Genomic DNA, 24,149 nt, shown 5'->3' on the forward strand with positions numbered 1-24,149 from the left:
AGGGAGGGGCCGGTGGAAGTTAGGGGGGCCCAATCCAAAAATATTAGTTCATCTCATATTATAGTTCACTTCCAAGCCTACCGTGAAAATTTTAGAGGGGGCCAGTAAAAATTTAGGGGGCCTCCCTAGACCCCCTGGATACGGGCCTGGTCACCCCCGAGAATCGAAACCAGGAATCGTTTGCACTAAAGACGAGAGTGTTAGCGACTACGCTACGGGGATCAGAAAATCACAATTTGTCCAAATCTAATCCATTGTGATATTCAAATTTTATACATGCATTAGAATTCTTTTCTGGAACGTTTGGAAAGCGTTTACTCACGATCAGAAGCCAAAATGTTTAAATTCCATGTGAATTTAAACTTTTTGGCTTGTTTTGATGAGTCGACATTGGCTTATTTCTGTGTTATAGGCGCTGATAAATGGCGTGAAATATTGTCTAGATTTGTTTTTTTTTTTTGGGGGGGGGTGAGGGGGGAAATCGAATGTTACAAAGACACAATGAAAATTTTGGAAAAATGAAATACTGATAAAAGTACTTGAATTTTAACATATATTAGACTAAAGTGAAGGTTGAGAGATTCCAGCCAATCTGGAACGAGAAATGCGGCGTGAGCAATCTCAGTCGTTTGGTTCGGGTATTTTCGTGTTGTAACTAAAACTTTCCAGCAAAGCGCACTTCAAGCAGCCAACTGCTATACTCATACGCTATATGTTTGCCAATCATCGGATAATTTATCGTGATATACGATAATTTAAGCCGTAATGCCATATAGATAATTGCCTTGCTGTAATAGGTGAATATATCGCATACTCGGTGGAAGACTGTTACAAGTCAAAAATACACATTTGAAGGAATATGACTTTCAAAGTTTGTTATACTATTAAAATCTCACCCTAGAATACTGGTATTTCTGCCATCTAGGAGTTAATTTGTTTAGTTTCTGCAAAAATACCACCAGGTACAACTCGCTTCTCTCTATATATTCTGTTTTGAGCGATGATAACTCAAAATTTCCATTTTTTGAGTTGTAACACTCTTCCACCGGGTGTACGATATGATAATTTTTGATCGCACTTTATTTATTTATTTATTTATTATTTTTTTGCAGTTTTTGAATGTATTAAATAATTATAAAATACACACCCACCCATACACTGAGGTTTTCAACAGTCATTCCCGCTAAAATAAATCAATAACGGTTTGCGAATTGGTCAATGGCAACCTACAGGTGGAAATGTTGTTGTTCAGAGTAGTTAAGGCCGTGTCTAACGTTTTCAGCTAAGATCATCATTCCCTATATAATAACATGGGAACTTCTTTCCAAAGTATTATGAAAACTATTTGTATTATGCAGTTAAAACTTTCTCCACATGTTACTCTACCCTAATACTACATGTTAACTTTTTTTTTAATTTTTAAATTAGCTCTTATAGTTCATTAATATTACTTTTTACAAAGAAATGTGGCAACGCTGGTAAGAAGATAATTATGTACACAAAGTAAGAATCAGGTAGGATATTGGAGAATCAACAGGGTGTCTTTCCCTGTTCGTGGAGGTGCAGATCCATTCAGACCATTCTTCCTCACTGATCTTCAAAAAGTCAGTAGGGGAAGGAAACAACTTACAAAATGAGAAAAGATCGTTTATCTAATAATGTGGAGAATGCATATCTTCGAAATTATGTTAGTTGACAAACTGATCATATATTTCGGAAGAAGAAAGGGTTGCTGGAGGCAAGACTGGCGGCTGTCAGAAATGAGACAACGTTGTCGACCTACACATTTTTTTACTTGTATTTTGTAACAAGCCTTGTCAAACGAGGTGCACTTTCCCTATTTTCATTTTTCAACCATATTTTAATCCTAAATCTTGATTCTTGCGCGGTGAAAAAGGAGACACGATAGTGGGCAACCTATAAGCATTATCATCAATATTTTGCTTTCCAAAATGAGAAATGTAACTTTAAAAAATTAAACTTATAATTTAAAAGAAATATCTGAGAAGATGAAAGAAAACATCATGGCATTTCAGGCGTCTGCGTAACAGTAATATGCAAAATCAATAAATAAATATTACAATATTTCTGAGGGTCTAGATAATTTGGACCATATATATTGGTATTCCAATCGGTAAGCAACTAAAATATTTTTTTTTGTATGTGTTATAGTATTTAGTACTTTGACTCAGTTTCCTGACCCACGTTTCGTATCTACAATTGCGACGTTTATCATTGTTTCCCCTACGTAGTTCATAATACTTCATAATTTTTAGGGAAAAATACTTGGCAACCTGTATCACTTCTATTCTCCTGATTCATGTAAAGAACCAATTACCGGTTGGTCGCAAACTGGAATTATTATTTTCGTCTGAGAAATTTTATCAAACTCTCAATCAAATTTGACCGAACAAATGTAACAATAAAATTTCGAGACAAAAGTGAAAGAAGTCTTTGAGGATCGGGACGAGACGAAATCTATTAAATTTAGGAGACGAGACGAGAAAACCTTATTTCTCGTCTCGTCCCGTCTCATGGTGAACATTATCTGAACGAAATAGATATCATTCTTGTTTATTGTAACTAGCTGACAGACGGTGAATTTTTTGCATGATTTTATGGCATGTCAATCTGCAAGCATATCATCAATCTGTACGCTTTTATTAGGGCATTAGCCAAGAATAAAACACTGTAGAATACATTAGGTTATTATTTAGAAATGAAATTAAATCTTTGAGTTTTACGTCGCACGATTATACCGACTAGGCTAAAGGAGACGATGGTGATGAGAATGAATGAAATGGTGGAATGAAGAAAGTAGGAGGAAACGGGAGAACCCAGAAAAAACCCACGTACATGGTCTTTATCTACTGCAAAGTCCACTTGGCGCGGGCTGAGATCGAACCGAGGACCCCACAAGACAGAAATAAACGCTCTATAACTGAGCCACCGCGGTCCCCATTATTCTTTAGGGCATAGTAACTGATTTAAAATAATTCTTGAAATTCCTATATTCTTAATCTGCACGAATATAGATTTAATGAATAATATTTCTTCTACCTGGTTTATTAGACTTCCAAACTATGCTATGCATAAGTAGCGAAAATCTAATAGAACCGTTATGTCCGTCTACCTGTTAACAGGTATCAGACCAAAAGCGGTAAGAGATATCGAGTAGGGTTTTCTCGAATCGATTTAGCGTCCTAAGAATAGGTTCCATCTCCTCCGTCAATCTTCTGTATAAATCGGATGTGAAAGAGATCGACTACTTATGGGCCATAAATCAAAAGCTATAATAGCTAGCGACAAGCGCTTTTGGAGAATTGATTCAACGTCTCTAGAAAGTATACCATCTCCACCCCTATCTCTCTATTAAAACCAGAATTGATAGCAATTCACTTCAACTTTCGGTTTCAGTATTGATTTCCATAGACCAAAAACGATAAGATATATCGAGAACCAGTTTTCTGGAATTCATTCAGCACCACGAGAATAGATTCCACCTCCTCCAACAACCTTTTATTTAACCTGTAAGTGGTGGCAATCGACCATAACCGGTTTCAACATGGCCATAAATCTAAAACGGAAATAGCTAGCAACAAGCGGATTTCGGAAATCGATTCATCGTCAAGAAAATTTAACACCTGTACTCCTATCTCACTATTAAAACCGGAAGTTGCAGAAATGTACTACTATTTCTGGTTTCAATATTGATTTTCATAGAGTAAAAACTGTCAGAGATATCGAAAAGTTTTCGGAAATTCATACAGCGTCTCAAGAATAGGTTCCCTTTCTTCCATTAATTCTGTATTCAAACCAGAAGTAGTAGAAATCAAGCTTTTTCGGTATTAACATTGATCACGATAAAATTAAATTGGTAGTAGATAGCGACAGTTTTTGAAAATCGATTGAGCATCTCAAGAAAATACCATTTTCACTTATAATATCTCTACTAAAACCGGAAACGGTCAAACAAGTTCACTCTTCCGGTTTCCACATTGATCTCCATAGCTCCATAAAGTTCCCTCGGGTGGATAGCGTACTAGTCTTTGAAGCGTGAGACCCGGGTTCGATTCCTGGCGGGAGCTCACGTGGTTCGGATTCCACGTTAAGTTGTAGTTCCAAGTCTTATTTAGCCTCGCTGCTGAACGGGACGCTGAACTGAAATCGAACCAAAACCAAATCCATAGATCCATACAGGCAAAATCGGTAAGTGATATCAAGAACTTTTTTTTTTTTTTTAAATAATATTCTCCCACGATTTTCTTCTGTCCACCTGACGAATATGACCAGGACGATGTACTCCCCACATATGCTCTGCCCAACTCCCACATTTCCTTGCCTTTGTTATTAATGTTTAGGTATAAAATCGCCTTTCGGCTCCATCTGACGTTTCGTTTTATAAAATAAATATTAACTAATAAATTTAAATTTACTCGTCAAGTAATCTGTGCGTGTCTAACACAGCAGTGGTCTATTTATCAAAACTACTAGTCTTCTAATGTTTTTTTCACAAGCTATAAAATATCATGAAGTAGAAATACTAGAATAGTAGTAAAATTAATTTCTTAAGTACTATTGCTGACACCTTTAATATGCCGAAAGTACTTTTATAAGATGAACACTTCCCTCACTTAAAAGCAACATACGAGTAGACAGATTTTCTAAAACTGTCGTACGTCGTTAGCTCCAATATGCCTCTACAGGTAACTATTCGCGGAGATGTTTACGTAGAATCAAGGAATTCTTTACGATCTATGAAGAGAGAAAGAAAACAGACTTTGCTCTTCGGTCTCTTTATCTCCGGGAACAACCGGAAGTTCACGCACGTGACCAGTGAAGGGGGGGGGGGGGGCAGAGAATGAAAGAAACCTACGTGATTAGCCTTCTAACTGCTGTTTTGCGCTGTTGCAAATAACAGCTAATATCTTAAACAGCATTTAAATAAAAAAAATGTAATTAGCGCGCTCTAATATTACGCTAGCAAGAAAAAGTAAAAGTGAACATGCAATATTGATACTAACAAATATTTAGACGAATTTTTAAATCTATAAAATAAATAGTTTTCATAATATTTTGGAAAGAAATATGCCATGTTATTATATAGGGAAATCCCATCGCATTCCGAGTATTGGACAGTCTTAAGAATGATTTTTTTAAAAAAATGGTGAGAACAGTGAACAGCAATTTGGAATTCTAAACTGAATATTATTAGATAATTTTATTATATATTATTATTAGTAGTAGTACTATTGTACTTGTTTCTACAATAATAATGTGCCTAACGAATATACGATAATTTTAAAGACGGAAATCGATAATTTTGTTCTCTGAAGCTGGCAATTCTGAATCATATTATTCTGTGTTTTTTTTTTTTCCAAGAGAGAAGACGAAAAAATCATAAATAGGGATGCAAGGCTCAAACAAACCGGACTTTCTAAAAAATCTTGGCCTTTTTGAATGGATTTTTTAAAAAATATATTTCAATTTTAGTTTAGAGACAACAGACCAAGAGGTGTTCTTCCCTATTGGTTCGAGCCTGGTATATTGTAGCGATAGTAAACTATTGATTAAGCTTTTACGACAAAAACTGTATTCGTCTTTGAGTTTATGTATAACACAAACACTAGTGGTTTTAGAGCAAACAGTGTAGAAAATTTCATTTTTGAATTAGCCAATAACATTCAACTTAAAATTTTGTGGACTTTACAAATGATGTTTACCAAAGGAAATAAACAATTTATTACAATAGGTCAAGCAAAACATACGTTATATTTAAAAAAAAAATTTAAATCTATATCAATTGAATTTTTTTTTGCATCAGTATGATTTTTTTAAATGTCCTAAATTGTCTCTAATCTATTTGAGTTTGCTTAAATACTTTCTACTGTCTCATATATTGTTCTTGAATGCAAATGCATCTAACAAGCAGAAATAAGAAACAAGATACAATTTGTATCTTATATATAAAATATCGGTTATTTTTCAGGACAGATTGAACCCGGACTTCCTGCCTTCCAGCTACCAACATTTTCGTCACAGGCTGGCAATGAAACAGTAACCTTTGGGGAAATGTGTCAGAGACTGGGATCAGCTATTGCTGTTGTACCGGCTGTTGCAGTAATTGGAAATGTCGCTATAGCAAAAGCTTTTGGTAAGAACAAAAATTCAAGTGTATAATGTCTTTTCTGAAACTTATTCTTCTAATATATGCACCTAACTAGATAAACCATCAGGAAAGGTGAATATATACATATAGCGAATTATTAGACAGTAGATTCTAACATTTTGTTACAAAAGTTTCAGATCGCTTATGAAATTATTTCTTCAATTCTCAATATTATAGTGAGGTTGTTCAAGCCACTGTTGCACTGACATAGAAAGAAATGTTGGAGTAAAAATCTAACCGATTTGGCAACACTGCACTATTAATGACATATGTAGGTAGCCTGTATACCATGTATTATGCTACCAAAATACCGTATATTGATTTAATGCTGTTTGAACTTATCAAAAACAAATTATTTAAAAATATCTTCATTTATGATCCGCAAACAAAGTTGAACATCTTTCACCGATCAATTTGTAAGCTAAAGAGAAATTATTCAAATTTTGTTACAATTGGTGCATTTAGTCTAAAGAACAATATTACATATCAAATTACATATCTCTATGATAACTAGAAACAAGCAATATATATATATATATATATATATATATATATATATATATATATAAATTTTAAAAAGTTTTATGCAGAATGCAAATTAAGTTACAGAAGTTATCTATATCTGCAACAATGGTTCATACTTTACAAAATGTGACATAAATAAAACACAAATTAGCCTTTTCAAATGTTCATTTCATGGTCGATCTAGTCTAACTTACAGTGAAGTCCGCGCTCGAAGTTCACACTTACACCGGACGTTTTATACACTCATACCTGGAAAGAAATGAGATTTTACGAGGGAAATTGTCATTTTAAGTTACTATCTGTATAGGAAAAAGGGAGACTATATTTGAATAGGCATTTATTGCATTTTTGAACTAAGTCTGTCTCAGAACCGAGGGATGGGGAGGGAGTGCCCAGGGCCTTATTCAAGGTACCATCCCGACATTCGTTTGTTGTGACTGAGGGAAACCCTGTTAAACCTCAGTCAGGATGGCCGGCGGCAGGGTTTGAACCCCCAAATTGCCTGCTCCAAGAGCAGACTTACGATGCTGGGTGAAAGCCGAAAAGTTTCACCCTCATCAAAAATCGAACCAGGGATAGCATAAACAAAAATCGACGTTTTAGCTAGTAGACGAAACCGGGGCTCCATGTATAGTTTGTCTTCCTTTGAGTTAAAATTGAAAAAAATGCAGAAAGAGTATCCTCACGTCATCGTATTGGTCGGGGGCTTAGCCATTCAAGTCTCCAGCTAAGGCTGCATTCGTAAAAGGGCAGTCCGGACTCCAGTCCAACTCGGTATTCATCACGGCCCTTAAGAATCATTCACCGGGTGGGTCCTTGTACTCCCAGTCTGCCTCTGCATTTCAGTCATCACAAGATCTTCTGGTATCAATGTTTGTTCACGCACAGTAAGAAACAAGTTGAAATCCATGGATTTGCATTCATACAGGGCTGTCAAGGAGGCATGTCTTACACAAAAACATCGTACAAATACAATGCGTGTGCAGTAGGCAGGCAAAGAAGGATTGGACTAATGAACAATGGTTTAAAGTACTGTTTAGTGATGAGACAAAAATCGACATTTATGGAGTGATTCACGTGCCTGGGCATATCGCACATCTAGTGAAGCACTTGATCCTGTGTGTCGGTCAAAACCTCGAAGTAACCTAGAAGTGTCATGATTTGGGGACATTTTTCTTCCAGTGGGGTTCGGTAGAATTCGTCTTTGTGATGGAGCTGTTATTGCACCAACATACAAAATGATTCTTCAGACTACTGTTACACCTTTGGAAGGAGATCTATTCAATGGTGAATACTTTGTCTTTAAAGATGATTCTGCCCGTTACCAATGTGCCAGACTTGTAAAAAAAAATATATATTCTGTCCTTACAGTCTCTTTAGATCATTTTCTTGGACCGGAACTTCACCGGATTTAAACCCAATCGAAAATTTATGGAGTGATTTGAAGGTTATGGTCTGTACAAGTATACTTGCAAGAAATCAGTTAATTGAAGCAATAAACGACGTTTAGCAACATTGGATTCAAGTAGAGACATTGCAAAACTTAGTGAGCTCCATGCCGAAATGCTGCAATCTAGTTATCAAATGTCGTGGATATTCAATTAAATATTAGTTCAAGTCAAAGCCTTTTCGTATAAACCTAAGTTTAATTTCCTTAACAGTGGCTGTCACATTTTATAAAGTATCACCTATTGTTGGAGATAGAGGAACTTCTGTAACTTAATTTGCATTCTGCATAAAATTTACTTTAAGTCAATGCTTATTTCATTGTATGTTTTAGCTTAGTTATGTAGAAACTTCTTATTAAATCTTATATATATATATATATATATATATATATATATATATATATATATATATATATATATATATATATATAACGTAAGAGAAGAGGTAAGGAAGGTATCTGTCTGAGAGTACATTAGAAACACACACACATATATATATATATATATATATATATATATATATATATATATATATATATATATATATATATATATATATGTTTTCATTATGTAGTAGATGTAGGACTATTATTTAGAACCAAAACTGTGACTTACCATTGCACTTTCATTGACACCGGAAGTGACGAAATTATGTGATTCGTTCATTGAAATATATTGCCAAAGAATATGATTCTTCCCATGTCATTTTTAATTCTATTTTTTTCCCTAATGTCTTACATGATAGCAAGTGGTACAAAGGTGGACGCTACCCAGGAAATGTTAACCTTGGGCGTTTGCAATATTCTGGGTTCTTGTGTGCAATCGATGCCTACCACAGGATCATTTTCCAGAAGCGCTGTCAATAATGCCAGTGGCGTAAGAACTCCCATGGGAGGACTATATACAGGTAACGTACAAATATTTATTCATGTACCGGTAATTATTTAAAACAGTAAAAGATAACGTTTTAATTAATAGTTTGTAACTAAATAGATGGTAACCAATCGCCGAGTAATACCAATCTCCACTTACATACTTTTTCTAGGCCAGTAGTCTGTTCATAGCTACCACGTGGAACCAGACATCAGAAGTTTATGGAGCAGATATTTGTTTTAGAGAACTGTAGATTGGTTTTAGAGCTATGATTCTACTTCAGTAATTAGCGTGTTATCATCTGCAAAGTGAAGATTTGAATTTATTGTATTAATGACGTTTCTGTTCTCATCATCACGGAACGAAAGAGGTTGATGTTTGATGCTCCAAAGCCTCAAAAGGAATAGGATATCATAAAAAATTATGGAATCCACAAATAATAATAATAATAATAATAATAATAATAATAATAATAATAATAATAATAATAATAATAATAATAATAATTTTCGCAACATAGAAGTTGTAAACAGAGTAACATTATCTTGCAACTCTGATACACTTGGAAAACACATACCGTACCTAACTTCTTGTAAGTTGCAACCGAACACGATAAATTGCGGTTAAATTTGGTTCTCTTTGCCCGAAAATATGTCATTGTCTCTCTCTACTAGTCTTCAAAGATGTTGAGCATAATCTTGTTGGTAAAAGGTTCGACATTTTCCTATTTACGAAACCCTGTTATCTTGATTGCATTGTTTACACTAGACCTTAAGTCTTAGGTTATGATGATGTATTCCAGCGACGATATCTACATCTTTGACGTTACATATACACAGAAGCAGATGATTCAGTGCATTTCCTGCTGGAAAGATGAGAGTAAACGAGTGTATATACACAATCGTGTTTACTCTTTCCCGATAAGTTGATGCTCTTTGATCTTTTCCACTAGAACCTTCACTATAGGCCTATTTGACTCTACAGTTACTTTTCGAGTTTTTATTGAGCGATTTTATAATATTGGCGCACGAATCGTAGTTACCTAAAAGACTAAATTTTTCTTCTTCTTGTCAATAAGGATGGAGAAGCGTTGTCTAAATTTAGTACCCAAATTATCTCCAGTGGTCGTATTTTAGTAAACACTTAAAAAAATGTTCGTAAGCATCATTTGCTTGAATGCAAAACCCTAATTTCAGGGTTGATTTGTCAGTGGCATTACACAAGTAATTTATTCCCATCTGAATGCTATGTGACATACCACGTTTGTTCTCACCTCAGTTTGAGGGGAAGGTGTTGGCAGATAACGTGACCCTGATAGAAGACAGTGGTGACACGCAAACAAAAATATCAATAGCAGAGTCAATGGTTTTGGAGGCATACTACTTGTGGATCGACGACAATGCATACACTGCCACCTCTTGCGCCCCCTACATCATCCCCTTCCATGAGTTAATGAGTTGGAAAATGACGATGACATTACATGATTTGAAAATATTGGATATTAGTACGACAAAATAATTTGAAATGCAACCGTAAAATAAAAGCAAGGATAGGAATGAAAGAAGCCTTTAGGAGGAAGAAAAAGTCCGTTTTGTGGGACCTTGAATAAAGAGTTGAGAAAATGGCTCATAAAATGTTTCTTGTGGGGCATTGATCTGTATGGGGCAGAAACACGGGCATTACGCAAAAATGATTAAAGATGACTGGAAGTTTTCGAAATGTGGATATGGCGAAGAATAGAAAGAATTAGTTGGGTCAAGCGGAAAACGAATGTGTTAGAAATAGTGCGGGAGAAAAGAACAATTTTAGATATTGTTAAGAAGAGAAAGATAAACTGGTTGGGACATTGGTTAAGAAGGAGCTGTATCATGAGGAACGTGCTAGAGGATATGGTGGTAGGAAAGAGAAGAAGGGGCGAAAAAGACTACAATTAATGGACGATATTAAAACAGAAAGATCAGGGCCGGCCTTAGGCGGTGAGGGGTCCGATTGGGTATATTTTGCGGGGCCCCAGGTTTGCATCAAGGTCTGTAAAACCAATATTACGTGAGAAAATACGTTCGAACTTAGTCCAAATTACTACTTTGTAACTCTGTCCTAATTTCTAGAGAGTGTGGCATATGCTTTTCAATATCAATAAAACAAATGCGTACGTAACATTCAAATATAATTACTATAAAGTGTGTATATCCAAATTGGAAACAAAAAATGAAATGGAATACTTACAAGAAAATTATCTCTCACACAAAGATTAATATTTCTTATCAAATCCCTTATTCTTTATTAAGTCTTTTATCCTTTGCGGCGTCCTATGTACGAGTTTAGCACATTTTGCCTTCAAGTCAGCATCGTGATACCACAAATTGTTGATCTCCTTGATCAATTGAAGTTTGGTTCTAATGTGCTTCTTCTTTCATGAAGCTCCAAAAGTTTTCAATCGGGTTCATATCAGGACTAGTGCCTGGCCACAGAAGAACATTGATTTCGTTGTCCTCGAAGAATTTTGTCACATCTTTGGCCCGGTGTTATGGGGATCCACCATGCATAAAGATGAATTGTACGTCATTAAACCAGAGTACAGTCTGGGAAAGCAGTTCTTCTTGACGAACTTGTAGGTATTAGTCGTGGTCCATTGTTCTCTCTACTATGCACAGTCTTCCAGGCCCGAAGACAGAGATCATACCCCAGACCATGACTGACGTAGGATGGTTCACAGTGCCGGTTCTAGACATTTTTTAAGTGTATGCAAAATTGAGTGCTTCAAAGACGTTTTATCTTCAAGTCCATCGAGACCAGAGAAGTATATGAAAGCCGCAACATTAATGACTTCACACACGGACGTGTTTAGCAATGATAAAGCATTAGCTCTTTTTCTTGATATAGGAATATCAAGAAGAAAATACCTAACGTTGGGAAACAGGGCACTGGCAAAAGGTTCTAAATTGTACCCATATATGTCAATGTATTAATTTGATTCGCCATATTTTATCCACCATACTCAATGTTTCCATTTTGATATCAAATTTGTATTCAGTGATGTGAAAACCTCTAGTATACAATTTTTGTTACCTTATTCTACTTTTTCTCAAAATTTGATCCGCCATATTTGATCCACCATTTTGAAGTTTTCAATTTGGATATCAAGTTCGTGATCAATGAGGTCAAAAACCACAGCATGTCCATTTTTGTGCACTTCGAAGATTTTGAATTTTGGCCACTTTTTAGCATTTCGTACCACTGTGCGCTGGGCAGATGTGCTGTGACCTTTCGGCCTAAGTTATGGACAGGCTCCGAAAGATGCATCCAATCCGTAGTTTCTCGAGTGCGGATTTTATATCAATGTGCACGCGGTGTCCCTTTATATTAGATTTAGATAGATTTATGGGCTACAAGGGTGTCCTTAACCTTGATTCACAATTGCGATGTACCACCTATTCTCTAACGGAGTGCGATACACCCACTGAGCGGCCATACCGAAATCCTGAGTGCCTACCAGTTAACCTGATGGTCGAGGAGGTTCTGCTAGCGAGCCAGGTCCTCCCATACTCCGTTGGCATGGTACCCGAGCGTTAAGGCAAGCTCACCTCCCGCCCATGCTCACCGTTACCCAGATTCCTGGGATAAGCTCACACAGGCTATCGAATCTCACGGTATGACCAAAGTCCGGCAGAGTCCAGCCCAATCAAGGAACTCCAGGCATGTCCAAGGGGGCTAGTTTGGTCTCAACAATGATTATCTCTATACGTTCACTGGCTACCATCTTCCACATAGAGGTACCGTGTAAACGTCGAGATACCCCCTATCTCATTCCGGATCCAATCCTACGTGTTGAGTCACAATTTGACTTTGATGTCAACTCTTATCTTGCAGTTTCCTCCCTTCTACTAGGATCAAAAACCGTTACTTAGGTAACCTGGGATAGGCACTTTCCCCAGTCACCGTTCAGTCCCCCTCCAGGGAGTAACCGACATTCCCCTGTCGGTAGGATCGTACATCTGTACAAGCAATACGCCACTTCCCTTAATTACGGTAAAGGTATACTGTACATTACCAGAGCCAATGATTGATGTAGACCGTCTGCGAGCAGATATGTTCATTTGGAAGTTAGGCCTTCTATACAAAGACTAATTCATTAGATAAATTTGTTTCTTATGTTTTGTAACTGTAACAGTTTAATTTTAACCCAATATGTCCTCCCTTAAGACTTGCCACTGTATCATTTATTTTTGTATAGCATAATTCAGAACTATTAAAAATTGAGTTCGAAGCATTGCTCCAAAATATTTTCTATCTTCGTAAGTTACTATAGAAAGATTTTTTTTTGCGGCTAACAGTGAAAAAAATAGATTTTAATTATGTATTAATATGTTTTGCATCATTTTTATATTTCTAGGAATCATGATGGTGCTAGCTCTGAGTCTCCTTACGCCATATTTCTATTACATTCCCAGAGCAACTCTATCAGCCGTACTTATTTGCGCTGTCATTTTCATGGTGGAAGTTAAACTAATTAGACCTTTATGGAAATCAAGCAGTGAGTACATGAATCCTCTCCTAAGTAATTGCATAGTTGATACTAATAAAAAATTAATGAATTAAAAATAAATATTAAGTATTTGAAAATATAATTGATTCAATTACAAATTAATGTCAGAATGACTAATAAAAATAATTTCAAAATTAATTGATTAAAACTAAAATTTAAAACAACAATTTCCACTATTATGGGTGAGAATTGTCTTGAGTTTTTAACCCTTTATTTGACAAGCATTGATAGCATTACCATTAAAATATAGAGTTTGCTTTTATGGTTGAACCATGTCTTCCTTATCATAATTTCCTAATTTTTTAAAGTATTTTTGTGCTTTGGTTGCAAAATACAGGGTGTTTATTTCAAAGGAACATTGCCATAAAATAGGTCTTACGTGTATTGCCCTATTATGGTAAAATATCATAAAAATACTCTCAGTAATTAGCAACAGTTTCGTTGAAATATTTTTCTACAAAGCAAGAAAACAAATAAAAAATTAAAAACCAACTTTCGCGGAACGTAGGAGATAAAGCTCCTGCAAAACTAAATTTGACTGTCCCCTGTTGACGAAGATTAGAAGTATCTAAAGAAATGACCCGCAAATCATGTATATGAATATTGTATGAAAGCAATAATGCCAATTAAATGATCACTGAGGTTATAATTCGTGCGGATAATGCAATAGAATGCGATGTTACTTGAGAGCAACAGTGCCAAATAAAGAGTTAAATTAAAGTGTAAGTTAATATTCCAGGATTGTACACATTGAAAATATCCGTTATCCGAACACCGGTACATTGTACAAATATTCGGAATCCATATGATTACTACAGAAATCTGAACGGAGCATACGTTATCCATATGCTACATAGTACGTACTGTCCTCTTTCCCGCTTAGATGTTACAACATGCTGCCAAAGGCGTCGATTTCTCTGTAACTTTGTGGGGCCCATTCATAAAAAAAATTACATATAATGACGATACAAATACATATGAAGATACATATTCTTAAAAATATATGGGGTCCACATGAGGTTTGGGGGGCCCGTGCCCCTCACTCTTCAGAATCGGCACCCTTGCATGCAGCTGTAGGATGTCTCACATATAATAATCTTCCATATATTACATACGTATACGTATGTTACTGTTAGGGGTATGAGGCTTAGTGTATGGAATGAGGCTTGAGGTGGAAAGTATTTTAGTATTAGAACTGCACTAGAAAAAGCGAGAGAGAGAAGAAGAACTGAGAATGGTTGCTATGTAGGTATGAAGATATCAAGTTAGTTGTTTATGGAATTTAGAGAGATATCACGTTAGTTGTTGTTATTTCGGAGCTTGTTGTGGAATAATGTTGTAAAATGATAAACAGAGTTAGGTGAGAAAAAAAGAGATATAATTAGTCAAGAGATGTGATGGTATTTAGAGAATATGTTATTGTAGAAGTGTGAAATAAAGAGTATTGTGAAAAGTACATATTATTGTATATGAGCAGAATAGTATACAACAGCTCTTCATCGTATTCCGTACTCGAGGATAGTTCTTACTCTTGCACCACGTACAGAAATAGTGGTATGTCATGTACAAGTGGTAATAGAACAAATAAGAAACTCAGATCATGTTGTACTCACACTGGAATATGCAGTATGAGTACACCGTGATCTGCGTTTCTTATGTGTGCTATTACAACTTCTACATGAAATACCATCACGTATGTACGTAATGCAACAGTAAGAACTATCCACGAGCACAAGACATGCAATATGCGTTCAAGTCCCTCCTCCCCCCTCCACACACACAAGTACAAGGGCACTACAGAGGCGCACATAAAGTGCGCCGTACTCGAGGATAGTTGAAACTCTTGCACCACGTACAAAAATGGTGGTATGTCATGTACAAGTTTCAGTCGATAAGTAAATGAAAGTCGCTTTGTTACCCCATTTTTAAGTTCCTAGATCCTCAATGAATAATCCGTAAAAAAACTGAACTTCGTGAGTCCTCGGGAAATGACGAGAACCTGTTGTATACTATATCCTACTATTTTAGGCAAGAGTTTACTTTAACAGATTCTATTAGAAATAGCTCAACAGAATGGCACAGTCTTACTTGAAACGGACCAACGCAATATGTAAACATATTAAAAGAAGAAAGTATTGTATTCGCTGTGGTTTTTTATGTTCGTTTATATATCTTTTACAGGAGTACATTTAAGTATCCGTTTATATTACTAAATTATATATATGGGTTTATATTGATGTCATTTTTAGTGAAAATCGTATGTGGTATTAAAGTACGTGTCCAGTGGTACATTTTGGTTAATGATTCTTTTGCAGAACTGTTTTATAATTTACTAGCAGCGTTCACCCCGCTTCGCTGGGGTCACCCCGGAACGCAATAAACTTTGTTACTTAGATAATTTTTACTTTTTCGCTTTCAAATTGCAGTAAATGTTAACATTATAGCGCCTGTCATTTATGTTAACCCGCCGAGTGACACGGTCATGCGGGTTGCATATAAATACGTTTATTTTTATACCTATGATGAACTAACAAAGGATTTGTACGTTATGGACACTTGAATGGTCAATTATCTCAAGACACTGGTAATTAAAAATTAAAGTGATATGATAAAAACCATCTAGGGTCCAAATCCTAATAACCCCCCAAAAATAAAAGAAATTGGTTCAGCCGTATTAGCGTGATGAGCTAACAAAGGATTTGTGCGTTCTCTTTTATATAATAGATATATGATAATGCTTATGTGTTGTTAGGCCTATTTAGTAAGCCTAACGCTGTAGGGAGAGTTTCTGTTTATCTACTGCAGAACATACAAGAAAATATAAATACATGCTAACAGTTACATGTGTCAGCTATATATTATATATGTCCTTCTGTATGTGAGACTCTTTACCGCCTACATACAGTTTTGTTTTCCATACGGGAAGTACGTATAGACGGAACACTTATAGAGAAAGGATTATAAAACATACGTTTTCAGTTATACGTTTGCTCTACGGTGTTACATATAGTCGCACGTTAAGTCCAAAAACTACAGGATTTACGCATGTAACCTACGTATTTGTGTACACCACATACGTTTTTATTCTTTGTGGCATCGCGGTTAAGTAAGAGAGATGGTGATAATGAGATAGATGATTGTGGTGGAATGACAAAAGTGAGGGGAACACAAAAGCCCCGAGAAAACCCACGCGCACGGTGTTTGTTCACCATTTGTCCACCACAACGTTCACTTGCCGGAAGGTAAGACCGAACCAGAGACTTCACGTATCAGACGTGAGCGCTCTACCGCTGTTCCATTGCGGCTCCATCTTAAATTGTGAATATTCATGTAAAATTTAATGCACAAAATTAAGGACATCGTCAAAATAGTCTGACATTACGAAAAGTTACTGTTTTCAAACAAAACTGATAATTAATAAACAGCATAATTAAAATATAAAAAATAAAGAAAAATATTAATTTTACATGGTTTCTAAATAATTAACTCTTTTGGGATTTTTAAAGTAAATTTTATATTTTCAGTCAAACAGTTACTACATCATCACTATTTATCATAGGATTTCGGCTTGTACCTCATTTTCTTCGGAATAAAGCATCCTTCCAAACGGTATCATTCACATGTCCGTATCATATACCTGAAAAGAGGAAATCGAGGAAAACGGGGATTTTTCTGGAAAAATCCCTTTTCAAATTCTAAGTACCTCTGGACCAGCCCTTTATTAACATACAGATCACAAAATTACTTGAAAAACACTAATAGGTGTACGCAATGCGTGTGCAAAATAATCAATCTGATATCTTGAAAACTGAGGAGGAGAAATACAGATAGTATTTTGCGAGAGAACAAAATAAACCTGTTGCGTTGTACTCTTGAGGATCAAACAGATGACGTCATGACCCCCACCAACTTGAGGAATGATATTCAAAACTAAAGGGTTTTTATTTTGTGCTGAAACGACACACAAGCTTTTGTCACATCCTCTTGCTAGCAACCTCCGTAAGTAATTTTCGGTTGTAATAAAGCTTTTTGACTATTGCAGCTTATCGCTTACAGTTTTATATATGTATGGTAAGCCTTAATTATACGAACAGGAATAACAGTATGGAAATAAAAAAAAATATGTCTATCAAAATAAGATATTCTAAATAGTGTTTTAAAAAGTGTTTTTCCGCCACTAGAGTACATTTATTTTATCTTGGCACGCTTCCCGCCTAAAGGACAGATCTGTCTGAAATGCGTTCTTGCCACGCTACGGTTAAGTTGCGAGTTATAATACGCTAGAAAACAGCAAAACGTTACACCATTCACAAACCATTGTAACTAGTGAAACACACTTGTTCGCCTGTGGCAACTAAGCACTTCAAATACCCATCAAATAGCAATGACCTCATTTGATGGGCTGGCTAACAACTAACGCCACATACACGACAAAGCCAATAAGACATCTATTAGATTAAAACGTCCACGTGAGTGCTCCCAGAAAATCTTTAAAAGCCAGCCAAGTGTACTGGTGGGAAGTGTGCAAAGATAAAACAAACGTAATCTAGATCCTAATTACATTTTATCTTTTTCACCTCGTATCTCAATCCCCCATGTATTTCTCTGTCGACTCCATTAGGAATCCCGATCTCCAGGTTGAGAAACCCTGGTATCGACTTATGGAGAGATGAACTAATAATACCATCTTCTAAGTCCCATTTGAGTGATTCTAATAAGTTTAGGGCATAATAACGAATTTTAGAAACTATATCAGTGATTTCTTTCATATTTAAAGCCAATGAAATGAGGTATTAATGCTACAGTGTGTCCGTAAAGTTGCGCAACCCAAAGTTTGATTCCGTTCTTTTGAACTAAGAACGATAAAGACATGAGACTTGAAACAAATATAAGCGTGTTCTATGTAGATATTTTTGAGATCATGACCAAATGTTGGAATTTGTAACGTTTTTGTGTAGTGACGAAAGAAAGTACCGAAAGTGTAAAATAAAAGAAAAATGTACAAAATGAAGAAAATCAATATTCAAGTGCAGAAAACTGATTTCCTTCGGGTGAATCCCTGTGTATATGTGCAGTATGCATTAACATTTATCCATTAGTGCAAAAATGTGACAAAGTTCATGCAGTGTTTTTATGTAACAAGGCTATTTAATGCAAGTCTGTAAAATGGCTGTTCTTTTGACAGAAACGGGAACCCTGTAAACACTGTTGTTGTAAAATTACTGCAACAGGTATGTTTTAGGTTAATTAATGTTAAGCAATGAGAATTTGCACATAATTAATAACTTGAATTTTTATCGCAAAAATTTGCGATAAAAAAAAATACCCACCTGACAGCTGGCTGTAGTTGTACTGTATCGCTAAACATAGTTTTTTAAAATCTTATTTTGAAATAATTAAGTTACAATTAAATCTGCAAATCGCCGGTACGCTAGTACCATCTAATGGCGTCAGACAGGCAGGTAATTCAGGTAGAGACATCTATTCGGACAACTGTGTACTATGAGGAGCGTTACATACAGCGATGCCAGCCAGCCCGTGGGAAAAATCCCATATTGTGGGATTTTTTGAGAATTATTTCTCGAAATGGGATAAACGGAATTTTCGAAAAAATTGACAGGATTTATGGTATTTTTCATACATTTATTATACTGACGCTAACAGAATTGTCTATGAGCGAGAAGTAGGCAAATCAGTCTTATATAAACTTGAAATTAATGGTAATTGTCAAATTTTGTTGCTGTAAAATGCAGGTTAGTGTTAAAGTCATTTATGCAGTCACTTGTGAACTTCCAAAATAAAGTACCAAGGAACTTTAATTGTACTCTGATATTAAAATCAAAGAGAGAAATGAAAGAAAGAACAGAAATAACGGGGGGAAAAATAAAACGAGAAACGTCCAATTTCCATACGAAATGACTGAAGAATGAAATTTATTTATTTTTTAACGTTCAGTAGAAGTTTATGACACAAAAGCGTGATTGAAATAATAAACTAACAACAAAATGTACTTACTTTCCATCAGCATTTTCAATATTGTCTTTTTCCATTAAAGAAAATACCTGTTTATAAATTGTTTGATAAATATAGACGATCGGAATTTTTGTATAATTCACTCATATATTGAAGGAAATGACTGATATAAACTAAATGTTCATGTTCTCTCTGTTTAGAAAATTTTATTAGTATAGCGTGGGAAATTCAAGAGCAAAATTTGAATTTCTACCTCTGGAGATAGATTTTATAACGTTTCAGGTTTGCATCACTGATTACACACAGACTGAGAAGTTCTTGTATTATAATAAGGAACACTCTTTCCTTCTTTCCTAAAAAAAAAAAAAAAAGCGAAGTTAATTTTAGTCCTAGTCTGTAAGCGATTTGAGCATAATGGAAAGTGATTAGATATACGTGACGTAACACATAAAAAGCACGGAGAGATTAGCCATCGTGTACTAGTAATGCATTAAAAACCATGATTACAACTTGTGTTTTTATGATACAAGCAGACAGCTAAGATTTTGCTCTTCAGTGCATTATAAGTGAGACGTATTTAATGGAATGAACACTATAAATATTGTGCTTTCTGAACACGTTTATACAACTTTACTCTCGAAACAAAAGATAAGGAGTCTTTTTATAGTCATGACTTGCAAGATGTGCATTCTACGTTGAAGTGTTTTCAGAAAGACAAAATTAGGTGAAAACTGCGAAAACATGTGCACAAAATTCAGGCAATTTGTTGTTATTGCTTCTGCAATATTGTTGTTTATTTTATCAACACCATTACCAAGTACTATTTTGTTTATTCCTGCATTGTTACTTATTATTCTTCCACTGACGATTGTCATATTTCCTCTCATTATAGTGGCCACAGTTTATCATTTATTTGTGTGTGTTTCGAACTACTTTTACTACTGAATCGTTAATTGTGTATTATTTACTTTGATCATTGTAGAACGTGATCTGTTCACGGGACTGTTTACCCTCTTAACGTGTCTGTTTTTGAGTGTGGAAATCGGACTGCTGGCAGGAGTTGCAGTGGACGTCTGTTTTCTGTTGTATTCACATGCTCGACCAACAATCAACGTAGAGAAAGTACAGGTAAGTTGTTATTTTAATTCAGTAGGGTCCTTTTACAGTCTTTTATTTTTAAATGAAAAAGGGTTGCAAACTATTGAAAATGGAAATACCGTACACCGTCTTGAAGTACGTATACTCTTAAGATGGTGACATCATCACTTGTCAAAAATGTGAACAATCTGAAAGTGGTTACTTAACATAAAATTGAGCGATTCCGAGTTCTAATTCAATAATTTTACTTACTTTTGAAGCATTTATTAAACTTGGTTATTTCAATTTTGGTTGAATCGGCTCGTAATTTTTGTAGTCTACCATCAATAATACATCATATTTAAAACAGAATAGCAGATATAATTATGGCATGCACAAAATATACTTGAGAAATAAGCCTTGCCAGCTTCTTTGGGGCTGATAATGTCTCATAATGCCTATATACTTTTACTGGACCTGGATGCATTATTTAATTGGAAGATGTAGCTGAGGATGAACCAGTGCTAGCTGCGCTCTTGAAAATGTTCTTTTGTTGACCTTTAACAATTTTGATAAATTCAGTAAATTTTGCTGCCTTCAACTCTTCAGCAAATTCCTCGCAAGACAGGTCGATATCAAAGCAAATTATAAGCTCTGCTTTAACCATATTCATCGACAAACAATTTTCCTTTCGTCACTCTCAAAATAATCTGAATAATACAGAGGACTAATAAAAAGAAAATTTACTGAACATTTAACATCCGGTTTTGAGGTCGTACCGAGCACCGGACAAGGAGGTCAAAACCGAACTGTCCGGTAACAAACCGAACGGTTGGCAATCCTAGTGTCCGTCCACTACAAAGCTCAGTTGGTGCGAGCTGGGATCGAAGAAGGGACCTCATGCACCAGAGGTGAACGCTCTACCACTGAGCCACCACGCCCTTCTTAATAAAGAATTAAATATTTTGTCATCTCCTACTGGCTGAATAGTGATGTAGGAACATACTTTTACGGTTAGAGCCTGGACAGAGAGAAAAGGTTGAACAAAAAAGAAGGAAACGATGCACGTGAAATAAAAAAAAGTATATAATTGGTCATGAATCCACGAATTGCGGATCCGAAAACTCATCATCTACTCTTTGTTTGCCTTTCACCTCTTGTCTTCTACAAATGCTAGCTTTGATACCTTATTCTTGCTCTCTCTGTGATTTTATTAAGAATACGAGCAACAAACTGTGACTTTACAGAGCATCTAGTTGGACATGACTGTTTTATATTTTATACAAATCATCAAAGTGCCCAACGAAGTTATCAACGCTATTTTTCATCGATTTGCTGTTCATTTGAGGTTCATGAACTAACACCGCGGGCAACACTTTCCAATCGTTTACGCACTCCTGTAAACTATTCCATTTGATGCGACTTTCCCTGAGATCTGGGCAACCTCTTGAGACCTTGAGCCAGCGGGATAACACGTGCCAATGTTGTAAAATGTCATGCGTAGTTATTAACAAAATTAGACATCGTTACTCACGTCCAAATAGGGGCTTATACAGACTTCGTATGAATCTTTAAAAATTACAACAAAACACTGACAAACTTGTTGCAATTCCATCGTTGTTATATTACAACAGTGTACAAAGAGAAGCATACAATTGAAATTAGAATAGACAACGACTGATTAGTTCCCCTTTTTTTCTAGTTAAATGTCCCACGATTATGATCCGAGACTAAGATAGACGGTGATGATGAGAATCAACGAAATGTTAGAAGGAAGGACATAAAAAGGACATAAGAGGAAACGGGGAGAACTTGAGAAAACCCATTCACACGGTCTTTATCCACCACAAATCCAGTTTTTTATGAATTTGTTTCGAACCAAAAACCCTATTCAGTAGATGTGAGGCTCTATCACTGACTTGCTGCGGCCTCTGATACTGTATTTTTCTTATGGATAACCCGCACATTTAAATTCTTGCATACAATTAAAAATACTTTAGAAGACATGCTGGCTCAGTGGTAGAGCGTTCACCTCAGGTGCGTGTGGTCCCTGCTTTGAATCCGGTGGACAAACACCGTGTTCATAGGTTTTCAGGGGATTTTGTCGTTTCCTCCCACTTTATTCATTCCATAATTGCATTCATTTCTCATAATCACCCTCTCCTTTATTCTAGCCTCCATAACCATGGGACGTAAAACTGAAAGATTTTTTAAAAATATTCGGGAGTTGGACTTACAGTAATGGAACAATTTCGTGACCTGTGAACCAGATGTAGTCACACCCATGACCCAGTAGACCGGTAATCTGACAGACCCATAATCCGTTGTAACCGAAACAAATCCATGACCCGCAAACAACGAAACGTCATATATCTATCTATATAAAAGAGAACGTACAAAATCCTTTGTCCGCTCATCACGCTAATACGGCTGAACCAATTTCTTTCATTTTTGGGGGGTTATTAGGATTTGGACCCTAGATGGTTTTTATCATATCACTTTAATTTTTAATTACCAGTGTCTTGAGATAATTGACCATTCAAGTGTCCATAACGTACAAATCCTTTGTTATTAGTTCATCATAGGTAAAAATAAACGTATTTATATGCAACCCGCATGACCGTGTCACTCGGCGGGTTAACATAAATGACAGGCGATATACAGCGGAAAATAGCTTGAATCTTCTGTTTAAAATTTTTTAATTGATTTGCTTATTTTTACAGACACTTTTACAATATGCCAGCACCGGGATGACCGCAGCGAAGCGGGGCGGGTTAACATAAATGACAGGCGATATAATGTTAAGATTTACTGCAATCTTCTATGGTTTTTATCATATCACTTGAAAGCGAAAAAGTAAAAATTATCTAAGTAACAAAGTTTATTGCGTTCCGGGGTGACCGCAGCGAAGCGGGGTGAACGCTGCTAGTATATCTATATCTATATATCTATCTATCTATCTATCTATATATATATATCTATATATCTATATCTATCTATCTATCTATCTATCTATCTATATATATATATATATATATATATATATATATATATATATATATATATATATATATATATATAGATAGATAGATATATATATATATATATATATATATATAGAGTCTGTGAGAGTACTAATGATTGTACACGATTGTCCCCTTTCTTTCTGTCGTCTTACTAAATCTATAGTTTTCTTTGTACTTTGTTTGCCTCAAGTGTGTGTGTGTGTGTGTGTGTCAAAGCATTGCACTGAAAAATAACTACAAGTTTTATCAGAGTAGAAACGCGTAAGATTCTCAGAAAAGATAAGCTACATGGTTATTTTCTTCTTTTTTTAAATGAAAGTCAAAGTTTAATTGAGTGAATTTATAAAAGTTGTCGTTTAAAATAAAAAAGATGCGATCTTTAGTTTTCACAAGATTTGCAAAACAGGAAGGCGTAGAATCTTGAAATTCTATATAAATATTCTCTATGTGCCATTTCAGATTTTGCCAGGGTGGCAAGATGGTCCACCGACATAAGAATCTCACTTTTTTTG

At 35.5% G+C, this 24,149-nt stretch overlaps 1 protein-coding gene across 4 annotated transcripts in view; it reads left to right on the forward strand.

Annotated features, from left to right (window-relative positions):
- Window positions 1-24,149, forward strand: part of LOC145664838 (sodium-independent sulfate anion transporter-like) — a 176,625-nt gene that overhangs the window by 85,780 nt on the left and 66,696 nt on the right. For all 4 annotated transcript variants that reach the window (XR_014127527.1, XM_081731844.1, XM_081731843.1 and 1 more), the window contains exons 6-9: window positions 5,990-6,154; window positions 8,888-9,049; window positions 13,409-13,549; window positions 20,517-20,662. Coding sequence is in view for 3 of the 4 variants with exons in the window: in XM_081731844.1 (XP_081587970.1) it covers window positions 5,990-6,154; window positions 8,888-9,049; window positions 13,409-13,549; window positions 20,517-20,662 (614 nt within the window). In the remaining variant the exon portion in view is untranslated. The remainder of the gene's footprint in view (window positions 1-5,989; window positions 6,155-8,887; window positions 9,050-13,408; window positions 13,550-20,516; window positions 20,663-24,149) is intronic.

The sequence above is a fragment of the Thermobia domestica genome, chromosome 11 (genome assembly GCF_964235325.1).
Source record: "Thermobia domestica chromosome 11, izTheDome1.hap1.1, whole genome shotgun sequence".
In the NCBI taxonomy this organism is placed as follows: domain Eukaryota; kingdom Metazoa; phylum Arthropoda; class Insecta; order Zygentoma; family Lepismatidae; genus Thermobia; species Thermobia domestica.